General features: G+C 37.0%; 1 protein-coding gene across 5 annotated transcripts in view; it reads right to left on the reverse strand.

Annotated features, from left to right (window-relative positions):
* ankrd44 (ankyrin repeat domain 44) overlaps positions 1-23,976 on the reverse strand; it is a 123,062-nt gene that overhangs the window by 13,539 nt on the left and 85,547 nt on the right. For all 5 annotated transcript variants that reach the window (XM_052019651.1, XM_052019669.1, XM_052019678.1 and 2 more), the window contains exons 17-25: positions 17,910-17,981; positions 17,602-17,803; positions 15,870-15,957; positions 13,805-13,922; positions 11,976-12,192; positions 11,275-11,362; positions 7,156-7,239; positions 6,023-6,168; positions 2,841-2,923 (exon numbers count right to left, since the gene is read on the reverse strand). In XM_052019651.1, the coding sequence (XP_051875611.1) occupies positions 2,841-2,923; positions 6,023-6,168; positions 7,156-7,239; positions 11,275-11,362; positions 11,976-12,192; positions 13,805-13,922; positions 15,870-15,957; positions 17,602-17,803; positions 17,910-17,981 (1,098 nt within the window). The remainder of the gene's footprint in view (positions 1-2,840; positions 2,924-6,022; positions 6,169-7,155; positions 7,240-11,274; positions 11,363-11,975; positions 12,193-13,804; positions 13,923-15,869; positions 15,958-17,601; positions 17,804-17,909; positions 17,982-23,976) is intronic.

A 23,976-nucleotide genomic window follows, 5' to 3' on the forward strand; every position in this document is an offset into this window, starting at 1 on the left:
ATCTCTTCTTGTATGTTTACCACTGTTCTTGAGTCTGATTTAACCTCAAATAGCTGGTTGCAGTCCAATAAAATTGCGTGCAACACCTTGGCAAGCTGGGTCAGTGGAGTTATTTGTGTAGATGGTATTTACTCCATGATTTTTCCCTCATATTTTGCTTGTGTGTATGAATAGTTGTACAGAATGACCCAAATCTATAACAAGGCTCTGTTAACTTTATCCTTGCAGTGTAAAAGCAGGTCTGCATACTAATATATTGTCCCATAGAATAGCACAATTCAGATTTATACTAATAATATGCAAGACTATCTGCAACCCAATTACAGAAGAAGAGAAATAAAATTCTGGGGCACCAAAGCATCTCTTCTAAATACAAGCCAAAGAGCCAAACTGGCAGACTTAAGGGTACTGTTTTAGAGAATGACCATGGACATGAGAACAACTAAATACAGAGCAGGAAAACAATTGATAAATGACAATGTTTTGCAAGATCTTGATATATTTCGAAAAGAATGTCATCTAGGAAACAGAATATCCCACCACAGAATTTAATTCTCATAAATAATTGTCAGGTTTTTGCTTCCAGCACTCCAAAGTTCATTCCAACTATTAAATAACTGAGTCAAGAACACTCCACAGCAGCCTTACAGATCTTTATTCAAAGATCACACATCCTGGAAGGCAAAAATATGTCAAGCCACTTCCCTCAACTTGATTCCACGGCAGCACAAAAACAAAATGAGAGAGTAGTCCAGAAGGATTAACTGTTGTGAAATTCAAAAATTAAATGCCTCCATTATCTCTTTTTCTGGTACACTGACTTCGGTGTGTTAGTTCTTCTTCTTGCATTCATATAGAACTTGAAAATTCCTTTATCTTTCTGCCAATTTCCCTTCATTGATTTTGCTACCTCCATATCAGGGGATCAGTTAGTAGCCAATCATTACGAGCCCACTGAATGTACCTCGCTCACCCTGCATCCTGTAAGTACTCTATTCTATTCTCGCATTTTCTCTGCCACTCTTCCTTTTCCCTTATTTGTGGTTTCCCTTCTACCACGGCACAGGGCTTTCAAGTGCATCTCCTCTACTTCCCGCACTTCTGCCCCTCTCCTCCTCAATAGGAAAATGGATTGGGTCTCCCCTGTCCTCACCTTTGACATACCATAGATGATCCTTCATAATTTCCACCACCTCCAATAAGATTCTACCCCCAGGCACATCTTCCATCCCTTCTATTTTCAGCATTCAGAAGGGACTTTTCCCTCTGCAACTCCCTGGTTGCTTTCCCCATCCCTACGAACTACTCACCTTCTTATAGCAATTTCCCAAACAACTGCAGAAGATGCAACACCTGTTCTTATACCTTGTCCCTTCCAACCATCACGGACCCAAATAGTCCTTCTTGGTGAAGTTGCAATTCATTTGCTCTTCTTTCAATCTATTGTATCACATTTGATACCAAGATCTCCCCAATAAACACAGATTAGGCGAGTGCTTTGCAGCCCACACCTGTTTCATCCATAAGGGTGACTCTGAGCTTCCACTCACCTGTTGCTTCGTTTGCTATCCCAAACCCACCCCTCCACCTTTGGACTCTTTCACTGTTCTGACAAAACCCAACCCAAGGAAGAGCATTACACTGTGGCCCTCAGGACGTGATACTGAATTCAACAGTTTCAGATAACCAGTTTTTCCCCCCAATCAGGATTGCCCAGCCATATGTATCACTAACTCATTTTTTTCCCTCTCCTCAGATGCTCCCTGATGGAGTGAGTATTTCCAACATTCTCTCTTTTTTCAAATTTCCAGCAATTGCTGTGTTTTTCATCTCAGTTCCAGCACATTTTTTCTCTCTCTAATGCCCTCATTTATCTGCATCAATCCACACTCCTACAGACATATCAGCTCCTCTTAGATAGAACTAAATGCAATTGTGTCACCTGGACAGACATTCTCTTTGGTTCCTTCATCTACCTCCCACTCTGCAATTTAAAATGCACTTGTTTTTAATCAATTTTCCAGTTCAGATGAAGGATCAATGACCTGAAACTGTTTCTGTCTCCACAAATGCTGACTGGCCTGATAAGTAATCCCAACATTTCTGTTTTTAATAAAAATTAAAAGGCTACAAGATGCAGTACAAGCAATACGGATCATTAAAAAAAGACTAATGGGAACATAGAACAGCATTTAGAAGTGATTTTGATAGGACAAGACTATATCAATGAGAATGTACAGTACTTTCATGTTGGTTAAGTATCCATATAAAATTAAAATAAAAATTAAAATAAAATAAAATAACTGCTTATGTTGCAAGACTAAAATAAAAACAGAAAATAGCTAGAAACACTCAGTCTTCAACCTGAAATGTTAAATGTTTCTCTTTCCACAGGTGCCGCCCGATCTGCAGAATGTCATCAGCATTTTCTGTTTTTATATGAAGGATAAGTACAGGTGATTGAACTGCAGAAGCAAAATTTGTAGAAGACAATCAGGTGATATTTTTAGATTGACGTTCTGGAGGACTTTTTTTGTTCATGTACGGAACCAGGGTAGAAAATAATTCGCTTGTATTTTTGGTGACACAAGAAACTGCAGATGCTGGAATCTGGAGCAACAAACAATCTGCTAGAGGAACTCAGCGGGTCAAGCAGCATCTATGGCAGGGAAAGGAATTGTCTACGTATCAGGCTGAAATCCTGCATCAATTCCTCCAGCAGATTGTTTGCTGCCCACTTATAGTTTTGTCAAGTTTGGTCAGCTCTGAAGGTCAAACATACTGAAAAATATCTGCAATAAAATGTGTAAGAGGTACCAAATGGCCTCTCTTTCCCTTACTTTGCTACATGCCAAGTGAAGAGCTGTATTCTTGTTGTTGTCTTTTATAGTTAAATCAGCCTTTGCACTGTTTACCAAGATCTCTGAAATGGAAAAATAAATTGATTAATGAAACAGGAAAACCTCACCTGCAGATAATCATTGTAAGAAATTGTTAAAGCTACGAAAACTGTGGAGCTGGTTATTTCAAGGGATGGATTAAGATATGCATGCTCTTCACATTTTCTGTAAGTATCCCCAAAGCAGTTGCTATACTTCTAAGAATGATACAAAAATTAGCAATGTGTTTTCTATTTGACAAATGTCTACTTTAATTCTTTGATTCACTTTTAACTACACATTACAGGCTTCACAATATGGTTATCTTGTGAGGATTTTTCAGCACTTTTACATAGCTTATGATGATTAGTATTTTCAATGCCATTCCCCCCCCCCCCCCCCCCCAAAGGGAATTGCTTGATTACTTGCCTGGAAACAACATTTCTAAAAGAGTCCTTTTTGACTGATTATGATTTTGTCTTGTCCCCAATACAAAAACAATTGTTTTGTCCTGCTCTTGTTTGATTCCCCAGCAAGTTTACAAAATGCTTGGCAATGACTTTAAAATATAAAACAGCCAGCATGGCTGATTAAAAAGCAGAATTCTGTGCATAAGAATCTGATATTTGACTTTTCACTGTTTAGTCCCAATACAATTTTCATTTCATGGTAGAGTCTGAAAATTCAAAAAAGCTGAGATTTAAAAAATGTGATTAACCAATTCTGTATACAAGCCACTTGCCTAATGATTTTTTTATGTGCTCCCTTCTACATGGTTAAGCACTGGAAAATTTAAAGTAGTCTGCAACTCAAATGTTATGGACTAGGTTACTATTGGTGAATGTCCCTTTAAGATAGAGTAGTGTGTGAGTGTGGCGTGATGACAACACAGAAGATAAGGATGTAATGATGTTTTGGGGGGAGGGGGGGAGCGGGGGAGAGAGGGGGGAGCGGGGGAGAGAGGGGGGGGAGGGGGGGAGAGAGGGGGGGAGGGGGGAGAGAGGGAGTAGGGGGAAGGGAAGGAAGGGAGTAGGGGGAAGGGAAGAAAGGGAGTAGGGGGAAGGGAAAGAAGGGAGTAGGGGGAAGGGAAAGAAGGGAGTAGGGGGAAGGGAAGGAAAGGAGTAGGGGGAAGGGAAGGAAAGGAGTAGGGGGAAGGGAAGGAAAGGAGTAGGGGGAGGAGGGGGGAGACCAGCCTGCTAGTCTCTATCGATGGATGAAAAACAGTAACTGTGCCTGTCACTACAATCCACGTATGGATTTTTGGAATAGTCCACTTAGTGGAGTCCACTTTGTCGTTAACCTGTAGTGGGAAACAGGTATTTGTGTGGACAGCCACGATTCGAATGCTCTTCAGGGTGGCAGATACTTCAGAACAAAGCAGTGGAGTAGTCACTGCTGAGTAGACACTGAGGTGTCGTATGGGTTCCATCGTGGAACATTTGGATTTTGTAATGTCTCTATTTTCTCTCTACATTTCCTCTTCAGTCAACGGTGGTTTCGTAGAAGCCTTTGCTCACATTTCACCTTGCGGCTTGCTGAACTGAACTTTGAGAACTATTCCTGGACTTGGAGTTTGGGAATTTGCCACACACACACACACACACACACACACACAGAGTTTAGTTTTTGGGGTTAATGTTTAAGATTTAACATTTTTACTTCTAACATTCTAACATTTTTACTTTTATTTTTCTTACTATCATAAGTAGTTATTAATAAAATAGTTTTTAACACTTATACGTTTCTTTTGTTGCTGGTTCGTGACACAAATCACTTTTTAAAATATTTATTTAATTACAATTGTTCTCTTTTGAAACAGACATTCTGATGCATGAAAATTACATATTTAGGACTGATATGAATAATAAGCATTTTATAGCAACTTTGCTCTGATGTAAGATTCTCAAATACCAAAATGAGGATGCAGATCACCATCAAGGTAAACTGAAGATGAAATGTCATCGACCCTGAATGGAGAGAGCCACTAAATGCTTTTAAGAATTTTCTGAATACATTACTGGAAATATACTAATTGATCTGAATAATTTTCACTCTGAACTTACTGTGCTCTGTACATGATGCACAGTATTCCATATTATCATTCAATGTTAGTATTTTCCATTCTTTACTTTTGAAAGCTGTTTTTCCTTCAATCCAGAACCCAGCTGATTTTGAGCTTGAGGATCACAAACATGCATTGAATAATCATTATTTAATTTGATTCCTTAATTTAGGAATGTTTCATTGCTTATACTTTTTAAAAGCTCCAGATTGACTGCTTTGCTTTGTACCTAAATGGCTTTAAATCATCTTAAACCAATCTTACATCAATAGAACCTGGAAGATTCAGCTACTAATTAATCCCTGAAGGAATACTATCAATAACTAACATTTTGAAAACGACAACATAGCAACATACTGGAGCCCACAATACAATGTGATGAAAAATCAGATGTTCCTTTGAAAACAGATTTTCCTAGTGTGGAGAAAGAAGATGAGTTTATGCTAAACAAGAACAACTTAGATTGAAAACAGAGTTCACCTCCAAATGATGAGCGATTTAGTGGAAATTTGTAGTTCCTGGATTCTGAAAGGACATTGGGCTAGATTGTGCTCAATCACACACAAATCCCTCAGCCATGCATGAGCTGCGAGGTGGAGAAGGCTGTGGCAACAGAACCAGAGCCTCTGCCCCACCATTGTGGCAATGACAGCTCACTTATTTCTTTCACTGTTTTAAATATCTCTGATATTCAGTCATTTAAATTGGATTACAATAGTTAAGATCGAAACTTTAAAATTAAAAATCAATTCAGCTGAAACATCATTGTTAATTAATTACAAGCATAAATGTACAATGAAATAGTAAGATAACCTTACTTTTTTTAAAAGAAGAATGCAATCCCATTCAAATGAAAAATGTACTGCCACTGTAAAACCAAAAGGACAAAAGGAAAGTACATCCAGACCCTCAGCTCACTGCATTCCAGAGCCATCATTGGGCTCAGTGGCAAGTCCAACTGCATAGCAGTGTTTTAGATGAGCCATTTGGACAAAATTTACAGACATACACAATAATTTCACTTTCCATTTTACCTTGCAAAATATTTTTGAAAGTAGAGAAAAAATTCAAAATGACATACCCACAGCTCCACATTGTCCATTTTCAGCTGCCATCATTAATGGAGTTTTGCCTGAATTATCAACAGGATTCACTTGTGCATTATGACTTAACAGCAATTGCAAACACTCCACATGGTCTGTAAAAGCAGCTGCATGAAGTGGTGTTCTGAAAGCATAGGTAAATATAGAAGTCTTTTGTAATTTAATCACAAAGTTCCAAAAGCAAAATAATTGCTTCTGCAATCACAGCTGAACTTAAAAGAATCTTGTTTTGTCCAATCATGCACACTAACGAGTTATTAATTTAATTTCTGCATGGATGTGTGATTGAAAGTTAGTGCTTTTGAGACTCATCTATTCAGTCTTATATCATTCTGTCACATACAACCATATATTCCCCTTGAAGATGGATGGTTAGCACAAGAAAATGGAATTCTTCCAACCTGAAGTGCACAGTATCAGCACTTTAAACTAGTTTTGCCTTACAGTTCAATGCACACAAGGAGCTTGATTGAGACAAATTCATTTCACAAATAACTATTTTAGTCAGGATTCAGATTTTTTTGTGCCAATGGTCTAGGCTGCACTTGAACCCAGGTCCAGAGGTATAACATTAGTACCTATTATACCATGCCATTCATTTCTGCCCCCCCACCCCCCCCCCCCCCCAACTCAAAAGTTTAAACAGTCTTCAGAAGATTTGAACTATCTGAACAATGCTTAGAAGCGCCAGTTACGGTCCTACTTTGGCTTGGTATCAAATTGCAATTTAAAAATATGCAAGTATATTCAATATCCCCTAAAACAACAAAACTAAACACTACCATTCTCATATCCAAGTAAAAATAATCACTGAAAGCAGTACTAAAATAGTCTCAAATTTAAAAATGCAAGTTACAAGAGATGGTTTGATGTGGACAATTCAGATAGTGAAGTTCCCTCCCTCTGCCCAGTTCAAGAAATTGCATAACATAGACAAATTGTCAGTTAATAGTAACATTTTTATGCATCAAAATAAATTTTCATTCACTTGCAGTATCTCACACAGAAATTCAAGTTCATCCCATCACTGAGGAAAATGTTTTTGAATACACACATTTTCACAAAATAAAATTCAGAATGTGTAACTATCTATCCCATTTGTTCTTCATACCTTCCTTTGGCATCTCTGGAATCGACAACAGTGGTACCTAAAGCTTCTATTAACATTTCTGCACAATTTTCATGGTCATTTATTCTGCAAGAAAAACAAATGTGCATGGTTATACCGCCAGAGCAGAAACACTTTTGTTTAACAACTGACTTCGGAATATCATGCAGCTTGTTATCCAGGCAATGACCCAAAATATCTCCATGCCAATTTTATATCAACAATCTATGCATACAAGCAGTCCAAGATGATGAAGTACCATTTTGCCTTTCAAACTTCACTCCTTTGCACTGCAAACAAGACTGTTCACAACTCGGTCCTTAAGCCCCTTCCATAAACACATCCACCTCTCTGCCTTTCTATCTTCCTTAAGCTGTTCCTTTAAAACCTCTCTCTTGGATCAATAGTTTGAATAAGTCTTCGACTTTTGGCTTAGTATCAAGTTTTGTTTGATAATGGTGACAAAGTGCTTTGAAATGTGTTATGCTATTACATAGCCTATTTAAAAATAAGCTGTTGCTGTTGTAAATGTTCCACCACAGCACTTTTTTTGAACCACAATAACATTTAAATCTATAGGGTACTTGGCAAGTTATTTCAAATATTGCAAAGTTCCTTCTGATATGAGATTTAAACATAATTTCAATAGTGTAACTTATGCCCTTTGCCCCACATGAAAACAGTCCAAAAGGTCAACAACACTCAGTGGAAACTCAAACACATGTTTTCTCCCAAAAAAACATGTTTGGAATAAGGTAATGTTAGTTTACTAAATTAACTAAGCAGGATAAGAAAGAAATGCAACTGTACGGTATGGAATAACTGCAAATATGAATTAGCAGGAAACCTGCCCTTGGTGTTGCAACAGGTGGCCCAAGCAAGACCATTGCTTCAACATGCCAATGAGGTACTCTTACATTTCATGCAGCATTACTGCTTTCATTGTATGCAAGCTGTCTACGTGCAGTCATCTGCTGGCAGCCCTTAGTGTCCAGTAGTAATGCTTTACCATGGTAGCTTAGCCACAGGGAGCACAGCAAACTGCAGCTGTATGAACTGTAGCTGGTCTGCAGGGCACTGACCTGCTCAATTTGCTGCCTGGGCAGAGGGAGGGCAATCCATTTTGGTTCCATTATAGCCCAGAGTTAATGTGCAATACCCACAAAACATGTGCAATCTATGATACCCTGTACCGTAGGTAAGCTTGTAATCCTCACTATGCAATGTGCATTCTTTGCCTGTTGGCCTCTGATAAGGGAGTGGAGTGGAAAGTTGGCAATGACTTTCTTTTTGTAATAATGGAGGGCAAACTGTAAGATGCTGCAATTCTTTCCAACTCCTGCCATGAAGAAATTAGACCCTTAAAATTTGATTTCATGGTAATGTTAAAAGTCACCAACAATCTGGTCCTTGACCCATTCCAAGGTTATGGTTGTGGCCACAAGCGGTGGAAAATTGCAATGAGGATTCCCTTAGCAAAGCAAAATCATCTCTCACAATGTTTCTTGCTGAATCTGAGAAAAAAATAATTGCTCTCAAACATCCCAAATAGCCACAATTTCAAGCCAAAAACCTTTCTCCCTCTCCCCCCACTTCTCTGGTTCTCATCCTCTGCTTATTCTCATTCCCATTTTATATTGAAGAAGAATTATGCTCATAATGTATTTATTTGGAGCCATTCTACAAGATGCAAAACACTGGTAAAATTGTGGCATCGGCAAGAAATCAACTGTAAACTAATCTGTAAGAAGTGGGTTGGGGCAAGGAGTATGTGGGGTTCTTCCTGCTGTTTAACACATTCAATTATGTGCATATAAGAAAGAGCATTGGCTGAGGTGCTGAGCTTCAAAATTGCAGCACCAACATCAAACTTGCATTACTGATGTTTTCATCTTCTGCTCTTTGCATGCTTTTGGACAGTGTTTTGTGTGCACAGATAACGTCCTCGTAATCTGCCATATGTTGCAACACAAACTACAAGTGTCCAATACTCTGTGGATGCCATTTTAGATCTTTAAGGTTTCTCAAGTGCCCAAGAGAAGGTGCTATTGAGTCCAATTTTGTAAGCAGTGATGAAAACCCTGAACCGCAATGATTCAACTGTTTTAACTCTCCCGCATACACCTTCCACCTTCCAACCTCCCACCCACCACCCCACAACCTCGGTGTGTGGCTATACCAGGATGTGTAGCTTCCTTCTACGCCCTCTCCTCCCCTACAGGGGTGTGTTTCCTCCCTCCATCCCTTCTCCCACCAGGGCATGTAGCTCCCTCCCATCCCTTCCCTTATGTTCTTGTACTGTACAAAGTCTGGTTTGGTGTGTGCTTTTCAAGCTTACTTTTTTTGTGCAAGGTAGTAATTCTCAGGAAATATAAAATGGATGTTTCTTATTCCATGTGACAGAAGACAAAAGATATTTTGCCATGAAATTGGCCAGTCAAATCTTATTCAAGAGAACAACACAAGGCACCTACTGTATTCAGTGGCAGCTGAATTTTATACAGTTTGATTAAAATAAATGAACTGTAAAACTGAATGTTATTTCACCTCTGATGTTTCTACTGTGACCTAAGTATATTTTGCCCTTGGTTGTTCAAACTTTGAGACTTAAATATTAGAGATCAGCATGAATGGTTAAAACAGTATGAACTTTTTAACATCTACCATTTATGGATTTGGAGAAGAGAGTAAAATCAAACCACTGGCTTGCAAGTACATACCAAAATGTGAAAAGCATGCCAATTTTAGAATTCCTTTTTAAAAAATTATGAATAATTTACAGCTGAATGGTTTTTTGCACAAAGCAACATAAAAATAGAACAACTCTAAATATAATAAACCTACATTAATTTGGTACCCTTAAGAATAGGTAGTCCTAGGTGAGCAGATTCTCCAGACTTTTGGATGTTATTGTACTAATACTCCAATACACTTTTTTTAAAAAAAGATGTTACACTGCAGAATTATAACTTTTCCCATGAACCAAATTTCAAGATAGCACAGGAATTAGGGCCCAGGTGAGCAGAAAGGTTGTGGCGGGGGGGGGGGGCACATGAACTGGTGTCTCGGTATGTTAAAGGAAGCGCAGTAATCAGCACCCGGTGAGCCAAATACCAAACCACTAGGATTTTTGAATAGTTGAATAGCAAATTATCAGAGCATTCATTGGAAAGGAGACACAAATCTAGTTAATTGGCTACAAGAAAACAACTCTACCAAAAATATTGCATCTTCAAACTTTGTCACCTAGATGTTAACATTAATAGATTTCACCACAGAAGCAACATTTACATGAAAGAATTAAATCTTTAAAAAAATGATGTATTTAACCAACCAGTCTTATTTCAACCCAAAGATGGTATTTTAAAAATCACAATATGTTTGTTCTTTTGGTCCCAACATTCAACAAATATTTTACTTAAATCATTTATTTTTCAAGCCATTTAACACTAAGATACAATCTCTGGATTAACTATGAAATTTAAAAAGTGAATTAAATAAGCTGAAATCCCTTAATGATTTCCAAAATCATAAATTCTGCATATATCAGTTTTCAGTTCCTTAAAATCAATTAATTTGGCCCATTATAATCAAGTGAAGGTAAATATAAAATTGAAGACCAAATTTAACAATCTGCACTAGAGACTCTTTCAATGTATTTTCCAATAAAAAATTACAACTATCCTTGTCATGCTTGAAAATGTTTGTGTTTGGTTAGGTAACATACAAAATAAAATAATGATAAAACGTAGGGGCCATTAGTCTACTCAGCCCATACCATATATAGCTGATGTCTACTGCCATTTAAGGAAAACAACAAAGTGGTAGGTGACTAGTTCTAACCTATGCTCCTTCAAATTCATTCCCTCCTATGTTCCATCTTTCAGTCGTGTCTCTAAGGCAGCAAACATTGTTAACAGCATGCTGAGAATAGAACATACCATGTATAAAGATTTCAGTCAGATAATGAATTATGGGTACTGATAACAGTCATGAGGATGTCATAGACTACTGCTTACAAACTAGCTTGATATATTTTCAGTCTAATCAAATCTAATTCTCTCTTCCCATGTTATCGGAACATTAATTGGAATTGGAAAGATTAGCTTAGAATTCACTTACATTGCACAGTGCAAAGGAGTAAATGGAGTACCAGAAAATTTTCTAAGTTCTTTTTGTTCCAGTAGAACCTCCAAACAACTTTCATGACCTGAAACAAAACAAAACATTTGTAAAACCTGTATGACAAAGAAACAAGTCCCTTCACAAAATAATTTTGATTCTCATGCATTATGTAACAAAGTCAAAGGTTTTAAATTAATCTTAAGATTCAGAGTATCTGAAACACATATCTAGATGACAATCATGCAACTTTGCCCAGATTGTTCAATATTCTATGAATTCATCTTTTCTGTTAATATATTTTTGCTTTTGAAGATATGTTTTCTTCAATACATTTATTTTCTTCAATAACATTAAACAACTAAACATTTGATTTGATTATATTCCAGCAGTCTACTATTCTTATTTTTAATTTTTAGCACACCATTTCCTATCCTTGGGCTTTCCTCATTCTTCCACCTCTGCAAGGAAGTCCAAAACTGCTTGCTCATTTTATAGAATGCTCAACCAAAACAGAAATTACATTTCTGGGGAATAAAAAAAAACTAAATAAGTATACTATATTCTCCATTAAACCTAATTGGAATTTTTTAAAATTCAGATAAAGTAATTGCACTGTAAATCATTATAGACAACACACGGCATTTGTGAAAATCTACCAAAATGTGCATTTACACATATTAAAATTTGAAGTTAATTACCATTGTAACAAGCCCAGTGCAACGGTGTATAACCATGATTATCTGTTAACTTTGATAGAGTACTTATAGAAAGTGCTGCATGCAATAAGTTGCACAAAGTTGCATGACCACAAGCAGCTGCAAAATGTAATGGCGTCCTTCCTTTGGAATCACGACATAGGATAGTGGCATCATGTTCCAACAGTGTTTCTACACATTCCTCATGGCCAGTAACAACCTATAAAAGAAAAGCAACCAATACTTTCGTAATCTACTTGCATTATGGTTTAACTAAAACCAAGCTAACAAAGGGCCATAAAGCAGAACACCTTAAGAACTCAACAGATCAAACAGCATCTGGACAGTCAAAAGGTACATGTCTATATTTCAGGTCAAGACCCTGCATCATGACAGAGAGGGAGGAGGAAAGATTGCCACTATACCGAAGTATGAGGAAGGGGTGGGACAGAGGCCAGTAGGTGATAGATGGAATCAGATGGGGGGGGGGGGGGGGGGTGAGGTGGTGGGTGGAAGAAATGATGGGACCAGGTGGGGGAGTGGGAAGGTGGGAGGGATAGGAAAGGTGAACAAAAGGAAAAAGAAATCTTGGTGGACAGGTGACTGTATGTGGGAGGAGGACATAGGGGAGTGGGTTGTCTGAAGTAGGAAAATGCAACGTTCAGACCATTAGGTAGTAAGCTACCCAAGTGGAATATGTGAGGTTGTTCTTCCAATTTACATTTGGCTTCACTGTAGTAATGGAGAGGGCTGAGAACAGATGTCAGTGTGGAAGTAAAAAGCAGACTTAAAATGACATGTAACTGGAAGCTTGAGATGGCCGTTGTGGACAGACTGCAGGTGCTCCACAAAATGGTCGCCTTACCTACACTTTGTTTCTCCTGGTGCAGACCAGGGATGGCACTGAATGTTCCAATTTCAGGTAACCCATACCCCTGATGTTCTCTTGCCACGCACACAGACAGGCTCAACAAGGTTTCTTCACCATTTATTCACCTTTCCCATCCCCTTTCCTTCCTAGTCTCATCTGTCCATCATCCCTGACCGCTTCCCTACCCCCAAATCTGTTTCCAACTATCACCTACCTGTCTGTCCCACTCCTCCCTTGTGTCGTTCCTCTTGCCCCTCAGTCCTGATGCAGGTTTTCGAACTGAAACATTGACTTACACCTTTTGCCTCCACAGATGCTGCTCAACCAACGAGTTGACCCAGCATTCTGTTTTGGTTCTAGATTCCAGCATCTGCAGTTTGTTATGTCTTCTTAACGAAGAGCCATATTAGGTTTATCTTGAGATCTATTTTACATTTCAAAGGCAAATTATGTATGATACAATCATACTGAACTTGTTTAAAGATTAAACTTTCAATTCAAGAATTCAAATAATCAGTTTCCAGCAATTTTGAGAATATCACAAAATATTCAAAACAATGGCAATAGTTTATTATTAAAACAAACTCAAAAGGAGACAAAAGAAGAAGATTTAATGTTGAAATAACTACAGAAAATGCCAGAAATACTCAGCAGGTCAGGCCACATCTGTGGGAAGAGAAACAGGTTGAAGAGCCTTTGTCAGAAGGTCCTTCTAGCTTTGACTAAGGGTCTTCAACCTGAAACGTTAACTGTTTCTCCTCCTAGAGATTCAGCCTGACCTGCTGAGTATTTCCTGTATTTTCTGTTTTTATTTTAGATTTCCAGCTTCTTCAGTTTTTTTAAATTTAATCTGGAAACTTCATTTAACTCTTCATATCCTACACATTTAAATTTGAAAAGGCTTCAAATGTGTTATTTCAAAAACAGTTGTTTGCCTCTATGTTTTAAATGGATGGCTCACCCCACGATGCAAGGCTGTGCATCCTTGTTTATCCGCTGCATTTATATTTGCACCTTTTTCAAGTAACAGAATCATGGCATCAATGTGTCCATTAGCAACTGCAAGCATCATGGGTGTTCTAGTGAAGAATATTTCAAAGAAAATAATTAGCCTATAATCTCATAACTGCCAAGTATATAAAATCAGAACACATGCAGAGACTTAGCACTCAAAGTATTAAATGACAAAGGTCACAAGAAAATGAATAAGGTCAAGTTGTACAAGAAAGGCTTGCATTACTTATAAGTAGATGCAATGGAGTGCAGATAGGATGCACCCCAAGGTTCTGAAGGAAAGACAGAAATTGTGCAAGTGCCAGCTACAATCTTCTAATTCTCCTTAGTTGCATGAATAGTGTCAAAGGACTGGAGGGCTGCAAATGTTACCAGGATAAACCTGGCAATTACAGATCAATGAGCTTAATGTTAGAAACAATAATCCAAATGAAATTAACAGCCATTTGAACAAACATGAACTAATAAAAGGAGAATCCTTGTGGATTTCTTAAGGACAAATTATGTTTTACAAACTTGATTGAATATTTTGGCTTTAAGTAGGAGATATTCCAACAAAATTCGACTGTGGATTGGGTTGGACCGAATGCTTCTTGAAAATCCAAATCCACATCCACTGGTTTTCCTTTAACTACCATAATTTGAAACCTCAAAAAAATGTAATGGATTTGTCAAAAATAATTTCACTTTCATACATTCATAACTCATCCACCCAATTATATGATTCAAGTACCATATGCTTAGATGTTAATTTGGAGGTCGGGAAGATGCAGATTACTGTGCTGCTTTAGTAGGGTAACCCAGAAGAATACAATCCCTGCATGCCCTGTTACAAATTTTTATACCTGCTTTCTGGCTGCAACTCATCAGTCTAATGAGCTGGATCAAGGCAGTTAGGGAACAGGGAGGAGGAACATGAATCTGAAAGGCAGTATGGGAAGGGAGAATTGGGTTAGCCAAAAGCAAATTTGGAAATAGGAGTTTGAAAGCTTCAAGAAGATTGAAAGTGACAATGCAGGACGAAGAAGCAGATAAGTCAGTGTGGGGGGGGGGGGGGGTGGTAGTGGTGGGCAAGACCAGAAAGGACTGTAGGATGGGGGAGGAATTATCCTATCTGAGGGATAGGTGTGCCAGTGCAACTGGTAGATTGGATCCTGTATGTAGAAGGAAAACCATTTAGCCCTGGATCCAAAAATTCTCATCCCCCTTTTGCTGCTGGCTTTCCAGCAGCTTAGAATGATCAAATCAGAATTCAAATTGAAATAGAAACTAAAATGAAGTATGCAGTTGAATATAACATTTAAATTACTGAACACCACCTGGGAAACAATTTGTTACTTATTTCCCTCACCCCCCCCCCACCCCCCACCCCATCTATTGAAATCAAAATTGGCAGGTTTACAATCAGGATTTCAGTTATTAATAACCCATTTAACAAGCTGCAGCCATAGGGGGTGTAAACTTTCTTTCTGTTTTGTGTAAAAGGCAGGAATTAAAATAAAATTCAATCAACAATCATTCAGCAACAGAGTGAATATAATATCCAATTCTTGTCACCAAACAGTAGGAAGAATGTGAAGGTTTGGAAAAGGATTCAAAGTATATATTTTTTTTAACAAAGGTTCCAGGGATGAGGGATTATGGTGGTGAGGACTCAATGGATAAGATATGGTTAAATTAGAACACAGAAGGCCAAAATGAGATTTGATTTTGGTGTTTAAAATGTGAAAGGCTCACATAGAAAGAACTCGGGCTGAAGGATTGATAAACAGTGCAAACAGATTAAAGTTCAGTGGTAACAGGACAAGGGCATGGGAAAAGGATGAACTTGATTCCTATCCAAAAGAATTACAGTCTCAATGGATGATCGTAATTCCATGATTCAGAGATAACTGTGATGGATATTTGAGAGAAACAGAAGAAATCCATTTTCAACATCCAGAAAAAGTTCCAAAATCTGATGAAGAAAAATGTAATATTCTTCTAACTGTAAAATTATTATGTCTACTTACTGTCCTTTGCCATCTGTCACATCAACTGCATCCAAGCCTTCTACACCCTCAATTAACATGCGTAGACATGTTGTGTGACCATTAGATACTACAACAGAAAAGAGATTCACATGTACTGTCCTTCATCTTGTCAACCTGTCCTAAAGGTAATATACATACAAACTAAGGATGAAGTAAGTTTAAGAATGCAATGGCAAAAGCACACTGCCATGGTTCTATATATGTTTTTTTCTTCACATTAAATTGAAAGTTACAAATATTCTCTGCAGGGACTCCTCCCTTAGTTTAGCAAATAACGTGATTATTTGGTCATTGAATTTTACAGCATCAAGCATGAGAAATAATTTGCTATTACTTTTCCAGTTTAACTTTTAATGGCAGCCACAAACCTCATTGCAAAGCTGGAGCAATGTTCAATTTAAAATAAAATTAAGTTTAGGAGATACAATGATTATCTCAGTTATGATCCATACATGGTATACGTATATTAATAATACTATTATCTAAATAAATGCAGTTTTGCTGATACTTCAGTAATCAAAAATAATGTGTGGCTGATTAAGTCTATAACTCCAATTTAAGAAAAATAACTGAAGTAATAACATAGAAATCAAGAATTCATAAATAATGGATGTTTCTCTGAGGGAATGCCCAACAAAAAAGTGCCACACAATGCAATCACTGTATTGAAGTATCTAATAAGTGCTAAGACAGACATTTTTTATTACTATGTAAAATTTGTTAATTTATCAGGTGTTCAGTTCCAGCTCACCCTTCTTAAATCCACAAAGTTTGATGATTGGGTTCAAGACTAGATCTTTGACATAACCTATACAGTAATATAATCAAAGTGCTCTAGAAGAGTTAAAAAAAAATGGGGATTAAAAACCTCCAAGACATCTAATGAACAGTGTCCACAAATATCTCCTCCTCTCCTTTTCCCAACCACCACTTATTTGTAATCTTTTCAGCTAAATTATCAGATACTGTTGCAACTGAAAATATGAAGCACTAATCCCAAAGCAGCAACAGGAATTAAAGTCATATCAAAGATTCAACACATTGAGAAAACACTGATCGAAGTTGCACGATTTGATTCAGAGAGAATAAGAAAGGTGGTGAAGCAGCAGCAGAAAATGAAATTGGATAAATCACCAAGCTGTTCTTGCCTTCTAGCCTATCAAAAACTGTCAATGACAAAAGATGTTAGAAAAATATCAGTTGCATTCCTTTTGGCAAAATTGGGACAAGTAGATAAATAACATTAATCATAACTGGATTGCATCATAATCGTTGATTAGACAGCTGTTTCACTTCTGGAACACTATGATTCAAATCCAATAAAATGAATGGGTAAAGTGCAAATCTTATGATAAATATAAAAGTCAGCTCTGATGTCACTGTATCCAACTGCTCTTCAGTTGGCACCTAGATTCAAAAGAATGATGTTTAAGAAATAGTAATATTTATGTAGGTTGCAAATGCCAACAGGGAGCCAAGTGTGGAACAAGAAAACACTGTTGATTTTGCATTATTCAACTAGTAGTAGACTTAATGTTTATTATCCAGGAAAGAGATTCAAAAAAGCTTCTTACTGTTTCTGAAATTCTTCAGGATCTGTCAAAATTCACCAAATACACACATCACAAAAAGGGAAATGTGAATTTCCACAAAATAAGCAATCGTCTATGTTGTGCCAATGCCATGAGTTGAGAGTTAAATATATAGGTACCTGCTGCATGAAGTGGGGTTCTTTTAGCCACACCATCTTTTACTAGGATGGAAGCACCCTGGTTAATGAGGGCTTCAACACATTCACTGTGACCTCTAAAGGATGATAAATCTAAAGCTGTACGTCCATTCATGTCTTTCACATCAAGATCCTCAACGGAATGAATAAGCACTTCAAGTGCCTGGTGATGACCATTATATGCCTAGAAAAGAAGATAAATCAGAGCAATAAAGAAAAAATTAGGAAAGAATGTAAAATTATACTTTTTATTATTACACTGTTTATCAGAATCAAAATAATTAACTTACAGCCAAATGTAAAGGACTCTTTGGAGCTGTTGAATCAGAATCATCAAAATTGTGCCCAGTGGCTTCCATCAGCTAAAAAAAAAGACAAATTGTTCTTTTGTAGAATAAATACCACTACAGAAGTAACACTTAAACACTCAAGTATCTTTACTTTGTGAAATATAATAAATGTTGTATAGAACAAAATACAACTCTGCAGGTTACTGGGCTGAAATTTATTCAAATTAGTTTTTAAGAATTACTATCCTTTATAAACTTCAGAACCCATTTTGTACATCTTTGCTGTTGGCTCATATTACTAACATGTAATTAGTTATAAAGAGAAAATATGTCAAATTAAATTTAAACCCATTCATATCTGCATGCAAAATAATAGAGATGTGAAAGTTGAGTTCTAAATAAGCAATCCAAAACAAACAAGCTGTGAATACAGCCTTGTGAAATCACTCAAAATGTACATTACTTTATTACCATCATATTACACAAGAGGGCACATTTAATTGCATGCTTTAACCAAACATTAGGATACTCAAACTGTAGATATTTATCGCTATTAAAACAAATGAAAAAATAAATTGCTCTAACAAAAAAAAAGACATTTTATTAAGAGGCTTCCAATATTTTGTTAATAAAAAAAACATATTAAACTGCTACAAGTATATGATAAAAATCAATGGAAACATAGGCACACATCGTAAATGCAACAATGGCTAAAATTAAAATACCTGGAATAAGCTCATTGGAAATTAAACATTAAAAACAGCTGTACATTTAGACATGACTTTTTTTTAAATAGAGCATTTAAATTTCAAACACTTATTTGTAGTGCCTCGAGGTTATAATTTAGAGAAGCATGTTCAAACTTTAAATGCTATTTGCTCATCTGGAACACAACGCAGTACAGCCTCATTCTATGCACACTGCTACACTTAGAGAACATGAGTTGGCCATCTCCAACACACTTTTTCTCTATGTCTCTTTCCTGGAACTGATGCACTGTTAAGTTCATGCTTTCGAGTCCTTGTTTATCTTTCTTGCCATTATTTACAATAACTCTATGCACAACATCTTGGTGACAGAATTAGTCACAGCAGAAGCACTACCTTGTAGAACAATAACCGTTAGTTATTGTAACTGAGGTGAATATTGTATCTGCACTGTTATCCAACGAAATCCAGACAAAAAGGACTCATACTTAGGTAATGTTTGTTCAAATTAAGTCTTATTGCTCAGTGCAGCAAAAAAAAATCATGGCATGCAATGCACAGAATAACTAAATGAAAGCTACATTTAAAGTATTTTCATGAAAAACTGAAACTCATTCCATTAAAAAAAAGCAAACATGCAGGCACTTTATAATTACTTACAAACTCCAAGGATGTTTTGCTGGCAATCTAATTTAAAAAAGTGAACATTAAAGTAATAGCAACATACTTAAAAAAAAATAAAAATGATAACATGGAAATGGATTTTTCCTCCAGTTTGAACAGTAAAGATAAATCCCTGCTAGTAACTGATTTTATGTTGCACATTTAAATCAAGAAAAATGCATGTCCAAACACGTTTTAAATATATATACTTCGAAGCTGACTTTACCATTGGCGTTAATGTAAACTGTATTTACTTTCATTGCATTCACTGCAGAAAAAATTCAAATCTTCCAATCAGCACCATGTGTATTTGCTTTTTTTTTAAAAATTAAATCAGAACCAATCTGGACCTCAATTCTAATCACATACTGCCATCTTGAACCAAAAGAATCTATTGGATCTGTCAGGAAATGTTCACATTCCTCCACTGGATTTAGCCAAATTTAAACAGCTCAAATCAAATCATAACTAACTTTCTAAAATCAAGAAAATACATGGTTTTGTAAAATGTCTTTAGACTTTGGCATAATTTTGGTGAATCTGCACTGTTTCCTTCACCAAAGTCAACGTATTATTCCGGAGTTTAGATGCCCAAAACTGATGTAAAGGAAAGTACATCACGTATAACCAAAGTTCTGTGCAACTTAAACATCACTTGCAAATTTTAATACCAAGAAATGTAAACTAACATTTAACATTTCATTAGAGTTTTTTTTTCTTCTTCAATCTTTTTATTAGTTTTCAAATTAATACAGATTAATATATAACATCAATGTTTGTACATGTAATACAAAGAGATCAGGAGAACAATCATGGCATAGATAATCATAAAGAACAACAAAATATAAAAACCTGTAGATCCCACGATCTCTTAGTAAATGAATATAATATAAAAGAAAGGAAAGAAGATTTATTTTATATAAAATAGAAAAAAAAGAAAAAAAGAAAAATTATAAACAATATATCAAACCAAACAGAAAAATTTCCAGAAAAAGACTGGACTGAAATTTCTCAGTAGAAACAGAGCAATATTATGTCATCAACTCCGTTCCTCTAAATTGAAAAGTTATTGAAAGGGGATCTATATCATGTGAAAATATTGAATAAATGGACTCCAAATATCTTCAAATTTAAGCGAAGGATCAACAGTACCACTCCTAATTTTTTCCAAATTTAAACATGATATAGTTTGAGAGAACCATTCAACAGTAGTAGGGGGTATTGGATCCTTCCATTTAAGCAAAATGGATCATTTGGCCATTAATGTAACAAAGGCAATCATATGGTTAGCGGAAGCAGATAAATGGCCAGACTCTATCCTTGGTAATCCAAAAATTGCAGTGATGGGGTGAGGTCGTAAATCAATCTTCAATACATTTGAGATAATGTTAAAAATGTCTTTCCAATATTTTTCCAAAAGAGGACAGGACCAAAACACGTATCAAAGAAGCCACATTCGATTTACACCTGTCACATATTAGGATTTATATGGTGATAAAAACGGGCTAGCTTATCTTTTGACATATGGGTCCTGTGAACTACCTCAAACTGTATCAAGGAGTGTCTGGCACACATTGAAGATGTATTAACTAAATGAAGAATTTTCTTCCAAGTCTCTGTAGGTAGAGATGTCTGGAGTTCACTTTCCCATTCATTCTTAATTTCATCCAGTGATTCTGGACGTATTTTCATAATTAAATCATAGATTATCGCTATCAAGCCCTCCTGATAAGGATTAAGACCTAAAATTTTTTCCGTAATTTCAGTTTTGTAAGGTGTCAGAAGAGGGTATAGTAGCTTCTAAAAAATTTCTAATCTGCAAATATCAAAAAAAAAGTGTGATCTAGACAAATTGTATTTGTTTGACAGTTGTTTAAAAGATGAAAAACAGTTATCAATGAATAAATCACAAAAACATACTATTCCCTTCCTTTTCCATATAGAAAAAGCTGAGTCAACTCTGGATGGATGAAAGAAAAAATTAGATTGAATGGGACTTGACAAGTTAAATTTATTCAATCCAAAAAATTTACGAAATTGAAACCATATTCGTATTGTATGTTTAACAATTGGGTTAATCATGCTTTTTTCTCATACGTAAAGAGCAGAAGGATGGCTAGGGTAAAAGTAGGTCCGATTAGATACAAAGGTGGGAGGATGTGCCTGGAAGCTGTGGAAGTGGGTGAGGTTCTCAATGAATACTTCTCTTCAGTATTCACCAAGGAGAGGGGTCTTGATGACGCTGAGGACAGTGTTGGTGAGGGTAACATTCTAGAGTACGTAGATATTAAGAGAGAGGATGTGTTGGAGTTGTTAGAAAATATTAGGACAGACAAGTCCCCGGGGCCTGACGGAATATTCCCCAGGCTGCTTCGTGAGGTGAGGGAGGAGATTGCTGAACCGTTGGTTAGGATCTTTGAGTCCTTGTTGCCCACAGGGATGGCACCAGAGGATTGGAGGGTGGTGAATGTTGTCCTCTTATTCAAAAAAGGTAGTAGGAATAGTCCAAGGAATTACAGACCAGTGAGCCTTACATCTGTGGTGGGTAAGCCTTTTGAAAGGATTCTGAGAGATAGGATCTATGAGCATTTGGAGAAACATGGACTGATTAGGGACAGCCAGCATGGCTTTGTGAAGGGAAGATCCTGCCTCACAAGCCTGATCGGGTTCTTTGAGAAGGTGACCAGGAAGATTGATGAGGGTAGTGCAGTGGATGTGGTCTACATGGATTTTAGTAAGGCGTTTGACAAGGTTCCACATGGTAGGCTTCTTCAGAAGGTCAGAAGCCAAGGGATCCAGGGAGGCTTAGCTGTGTGGATTCAGAATTGGCTTGCCTGTAGAAAGCAGAGGGTTGTGGTGGAGGGAGTGCATTCAGATTGGAGGGCTGTGACCAGTGGTGTCCTGCAGGGATCAGTTCTGGGACCTCTACTTTTTGTGATATTTATTAACGACTTGGATGAGGGGGTGGAAGGCTCGGTTAGCCAGTTTGCAGATGACACAAAGATCAGTGATGTTGTGGATAGTGTGGAGGGCTGTCGAAGTTTGCAGAGGGATATTGATAGGATGCAGAGCTGGGCGGTCAAGTGGCAGATGGAGTTCAATCCAGAGAAGTGTGAGGTAGTACACTTTGGAAGGACAAACTCCAAGGTGGAGTACAAGGTAAATGGCAGGATTCTGGGCAGTGTAGAGGAGCAGAGGGATCTGGGGGTTCATATCCACAGATCACTGAAAGTCGCCCCACAGGTAGATAGGATAGTTAAGAAAGTTTATGGGATGTTAGATTTCATAAGTCGTGGGATCGAGTTTAAGAGCTGCGAAGTGATGATGCAGCTTTACAAAACTCTGGTTCGACCACACTTAGAGTACTGTGTCCAGTTCTGGTCACCTCATTATAGGAAGGATGTGGAGGCGTTGTAAAGGGTGCAGGGGAGATTTACCAGGATGCTGCCTGGATTAGAGAGTATGGATTATGAGGAGAGACTAAAGGAGCTAGGGCTGTTCTCATTGGAGAGAAGGAGGATGAGGGGAGACATGATAGAGGTATACAAGATATTGAGAGGAATAGATAGAGTGGACAGCCAGAGCCTCTTTCCCAGGGCACCAATGCTCAAAACAAGAGGACATGGCTTTAAGGTAATGGGCGGGAAGTTCAAGGGAGATGTCAGAGGGAGGTTTTTCACCCAGGGAGTGGTTGGTGCATGGAATGCGCTGCCTGGGGTGGTGGTGGAGGCTGATATATTGGACAAGTTCAAGAGATTGTTAGATAAGCATATGGAGGAGTTTAAGATAGAGGGACATGTGGGAGGAAGGGGTTAGTTCGTCCTAGGTATGGTTTGAAAGGCGGCACAACATGGTGGGCTGAAGGGCCTGTATTGTTTTGTATTGTTCTATGGTTCTATGCTCCTAAAATCGAAACTAATGAAAATCCAAGTACTGATTGGTGCTCAAGGTGTACCCATTTGGGACAATGAATTACGTCTGAATCTTGTATCCAAAAAATTAAATATCTGATATTAATTGCCCAATAATATAATCTAAAGTTAGGCAGGGCCATACCACCATCCTTTTTTAGTTTTTACAAATATTTCTTACTTAACCTAGGGTTTTTTATTCTGCCAAATATATGAAGGAATTTTAGAATTAATAGTGTCAAAAAAAGATTTCGGGACGAAAGTTGGAATCGCTTGAAATAAATATAAAAATTTTGGTAAAATATTCATCTTAACCGCATTAATTCGGCCTACCAATGATAAAGACAATGGGGACCATTTAGTAAATAATTGTTTAACATGGTCAATTAAAGGCAATAGATTAGCTTTAAATAAGTCCTTATGTTTCTTGGTAATTTTAACACCCAAGTACATAAACTAGTCAGTTACCAATCTAAAAGGTAATTGCCTGTAAATAACACTTTAATATTAGGAGATTAATGAATATTTTATTCATTCTGAATATTTATTCATTCAACACATTCTGAAATTTGGGATGAGGGGGTATATATCCCTCATCCCAAATTTCAGAATGTGTTGTCTCACTAGATGCTGAAAAAGCGTTTGACAGAGTCGAATGGGAATATCTATTCACTACACTTCAAAAATTTAATTTTAGCCCTGAATTTATATCTGCGATTAAACTGCTTTATTATACACCTATGGCTTCAAATACTTACTAATAATCAAAGATCTCCTTTGTTTAGG

This window comes from Pristis pectinata, chromosome 1, assembly GCF_009764475.1.
Source record: "Pristis pectinata isolate sPriPec2 chromosome 1, sPriPec2.1.pri, whole genome shotgun sequence".
Classification (NCBI taxonomy): domain Eukaryota; kingdom Metazoa; phylum Chordata; class Chondrichthyes; order Rhinopristiformes; family Pristidae; genus Pristis; species Pristis pectinata.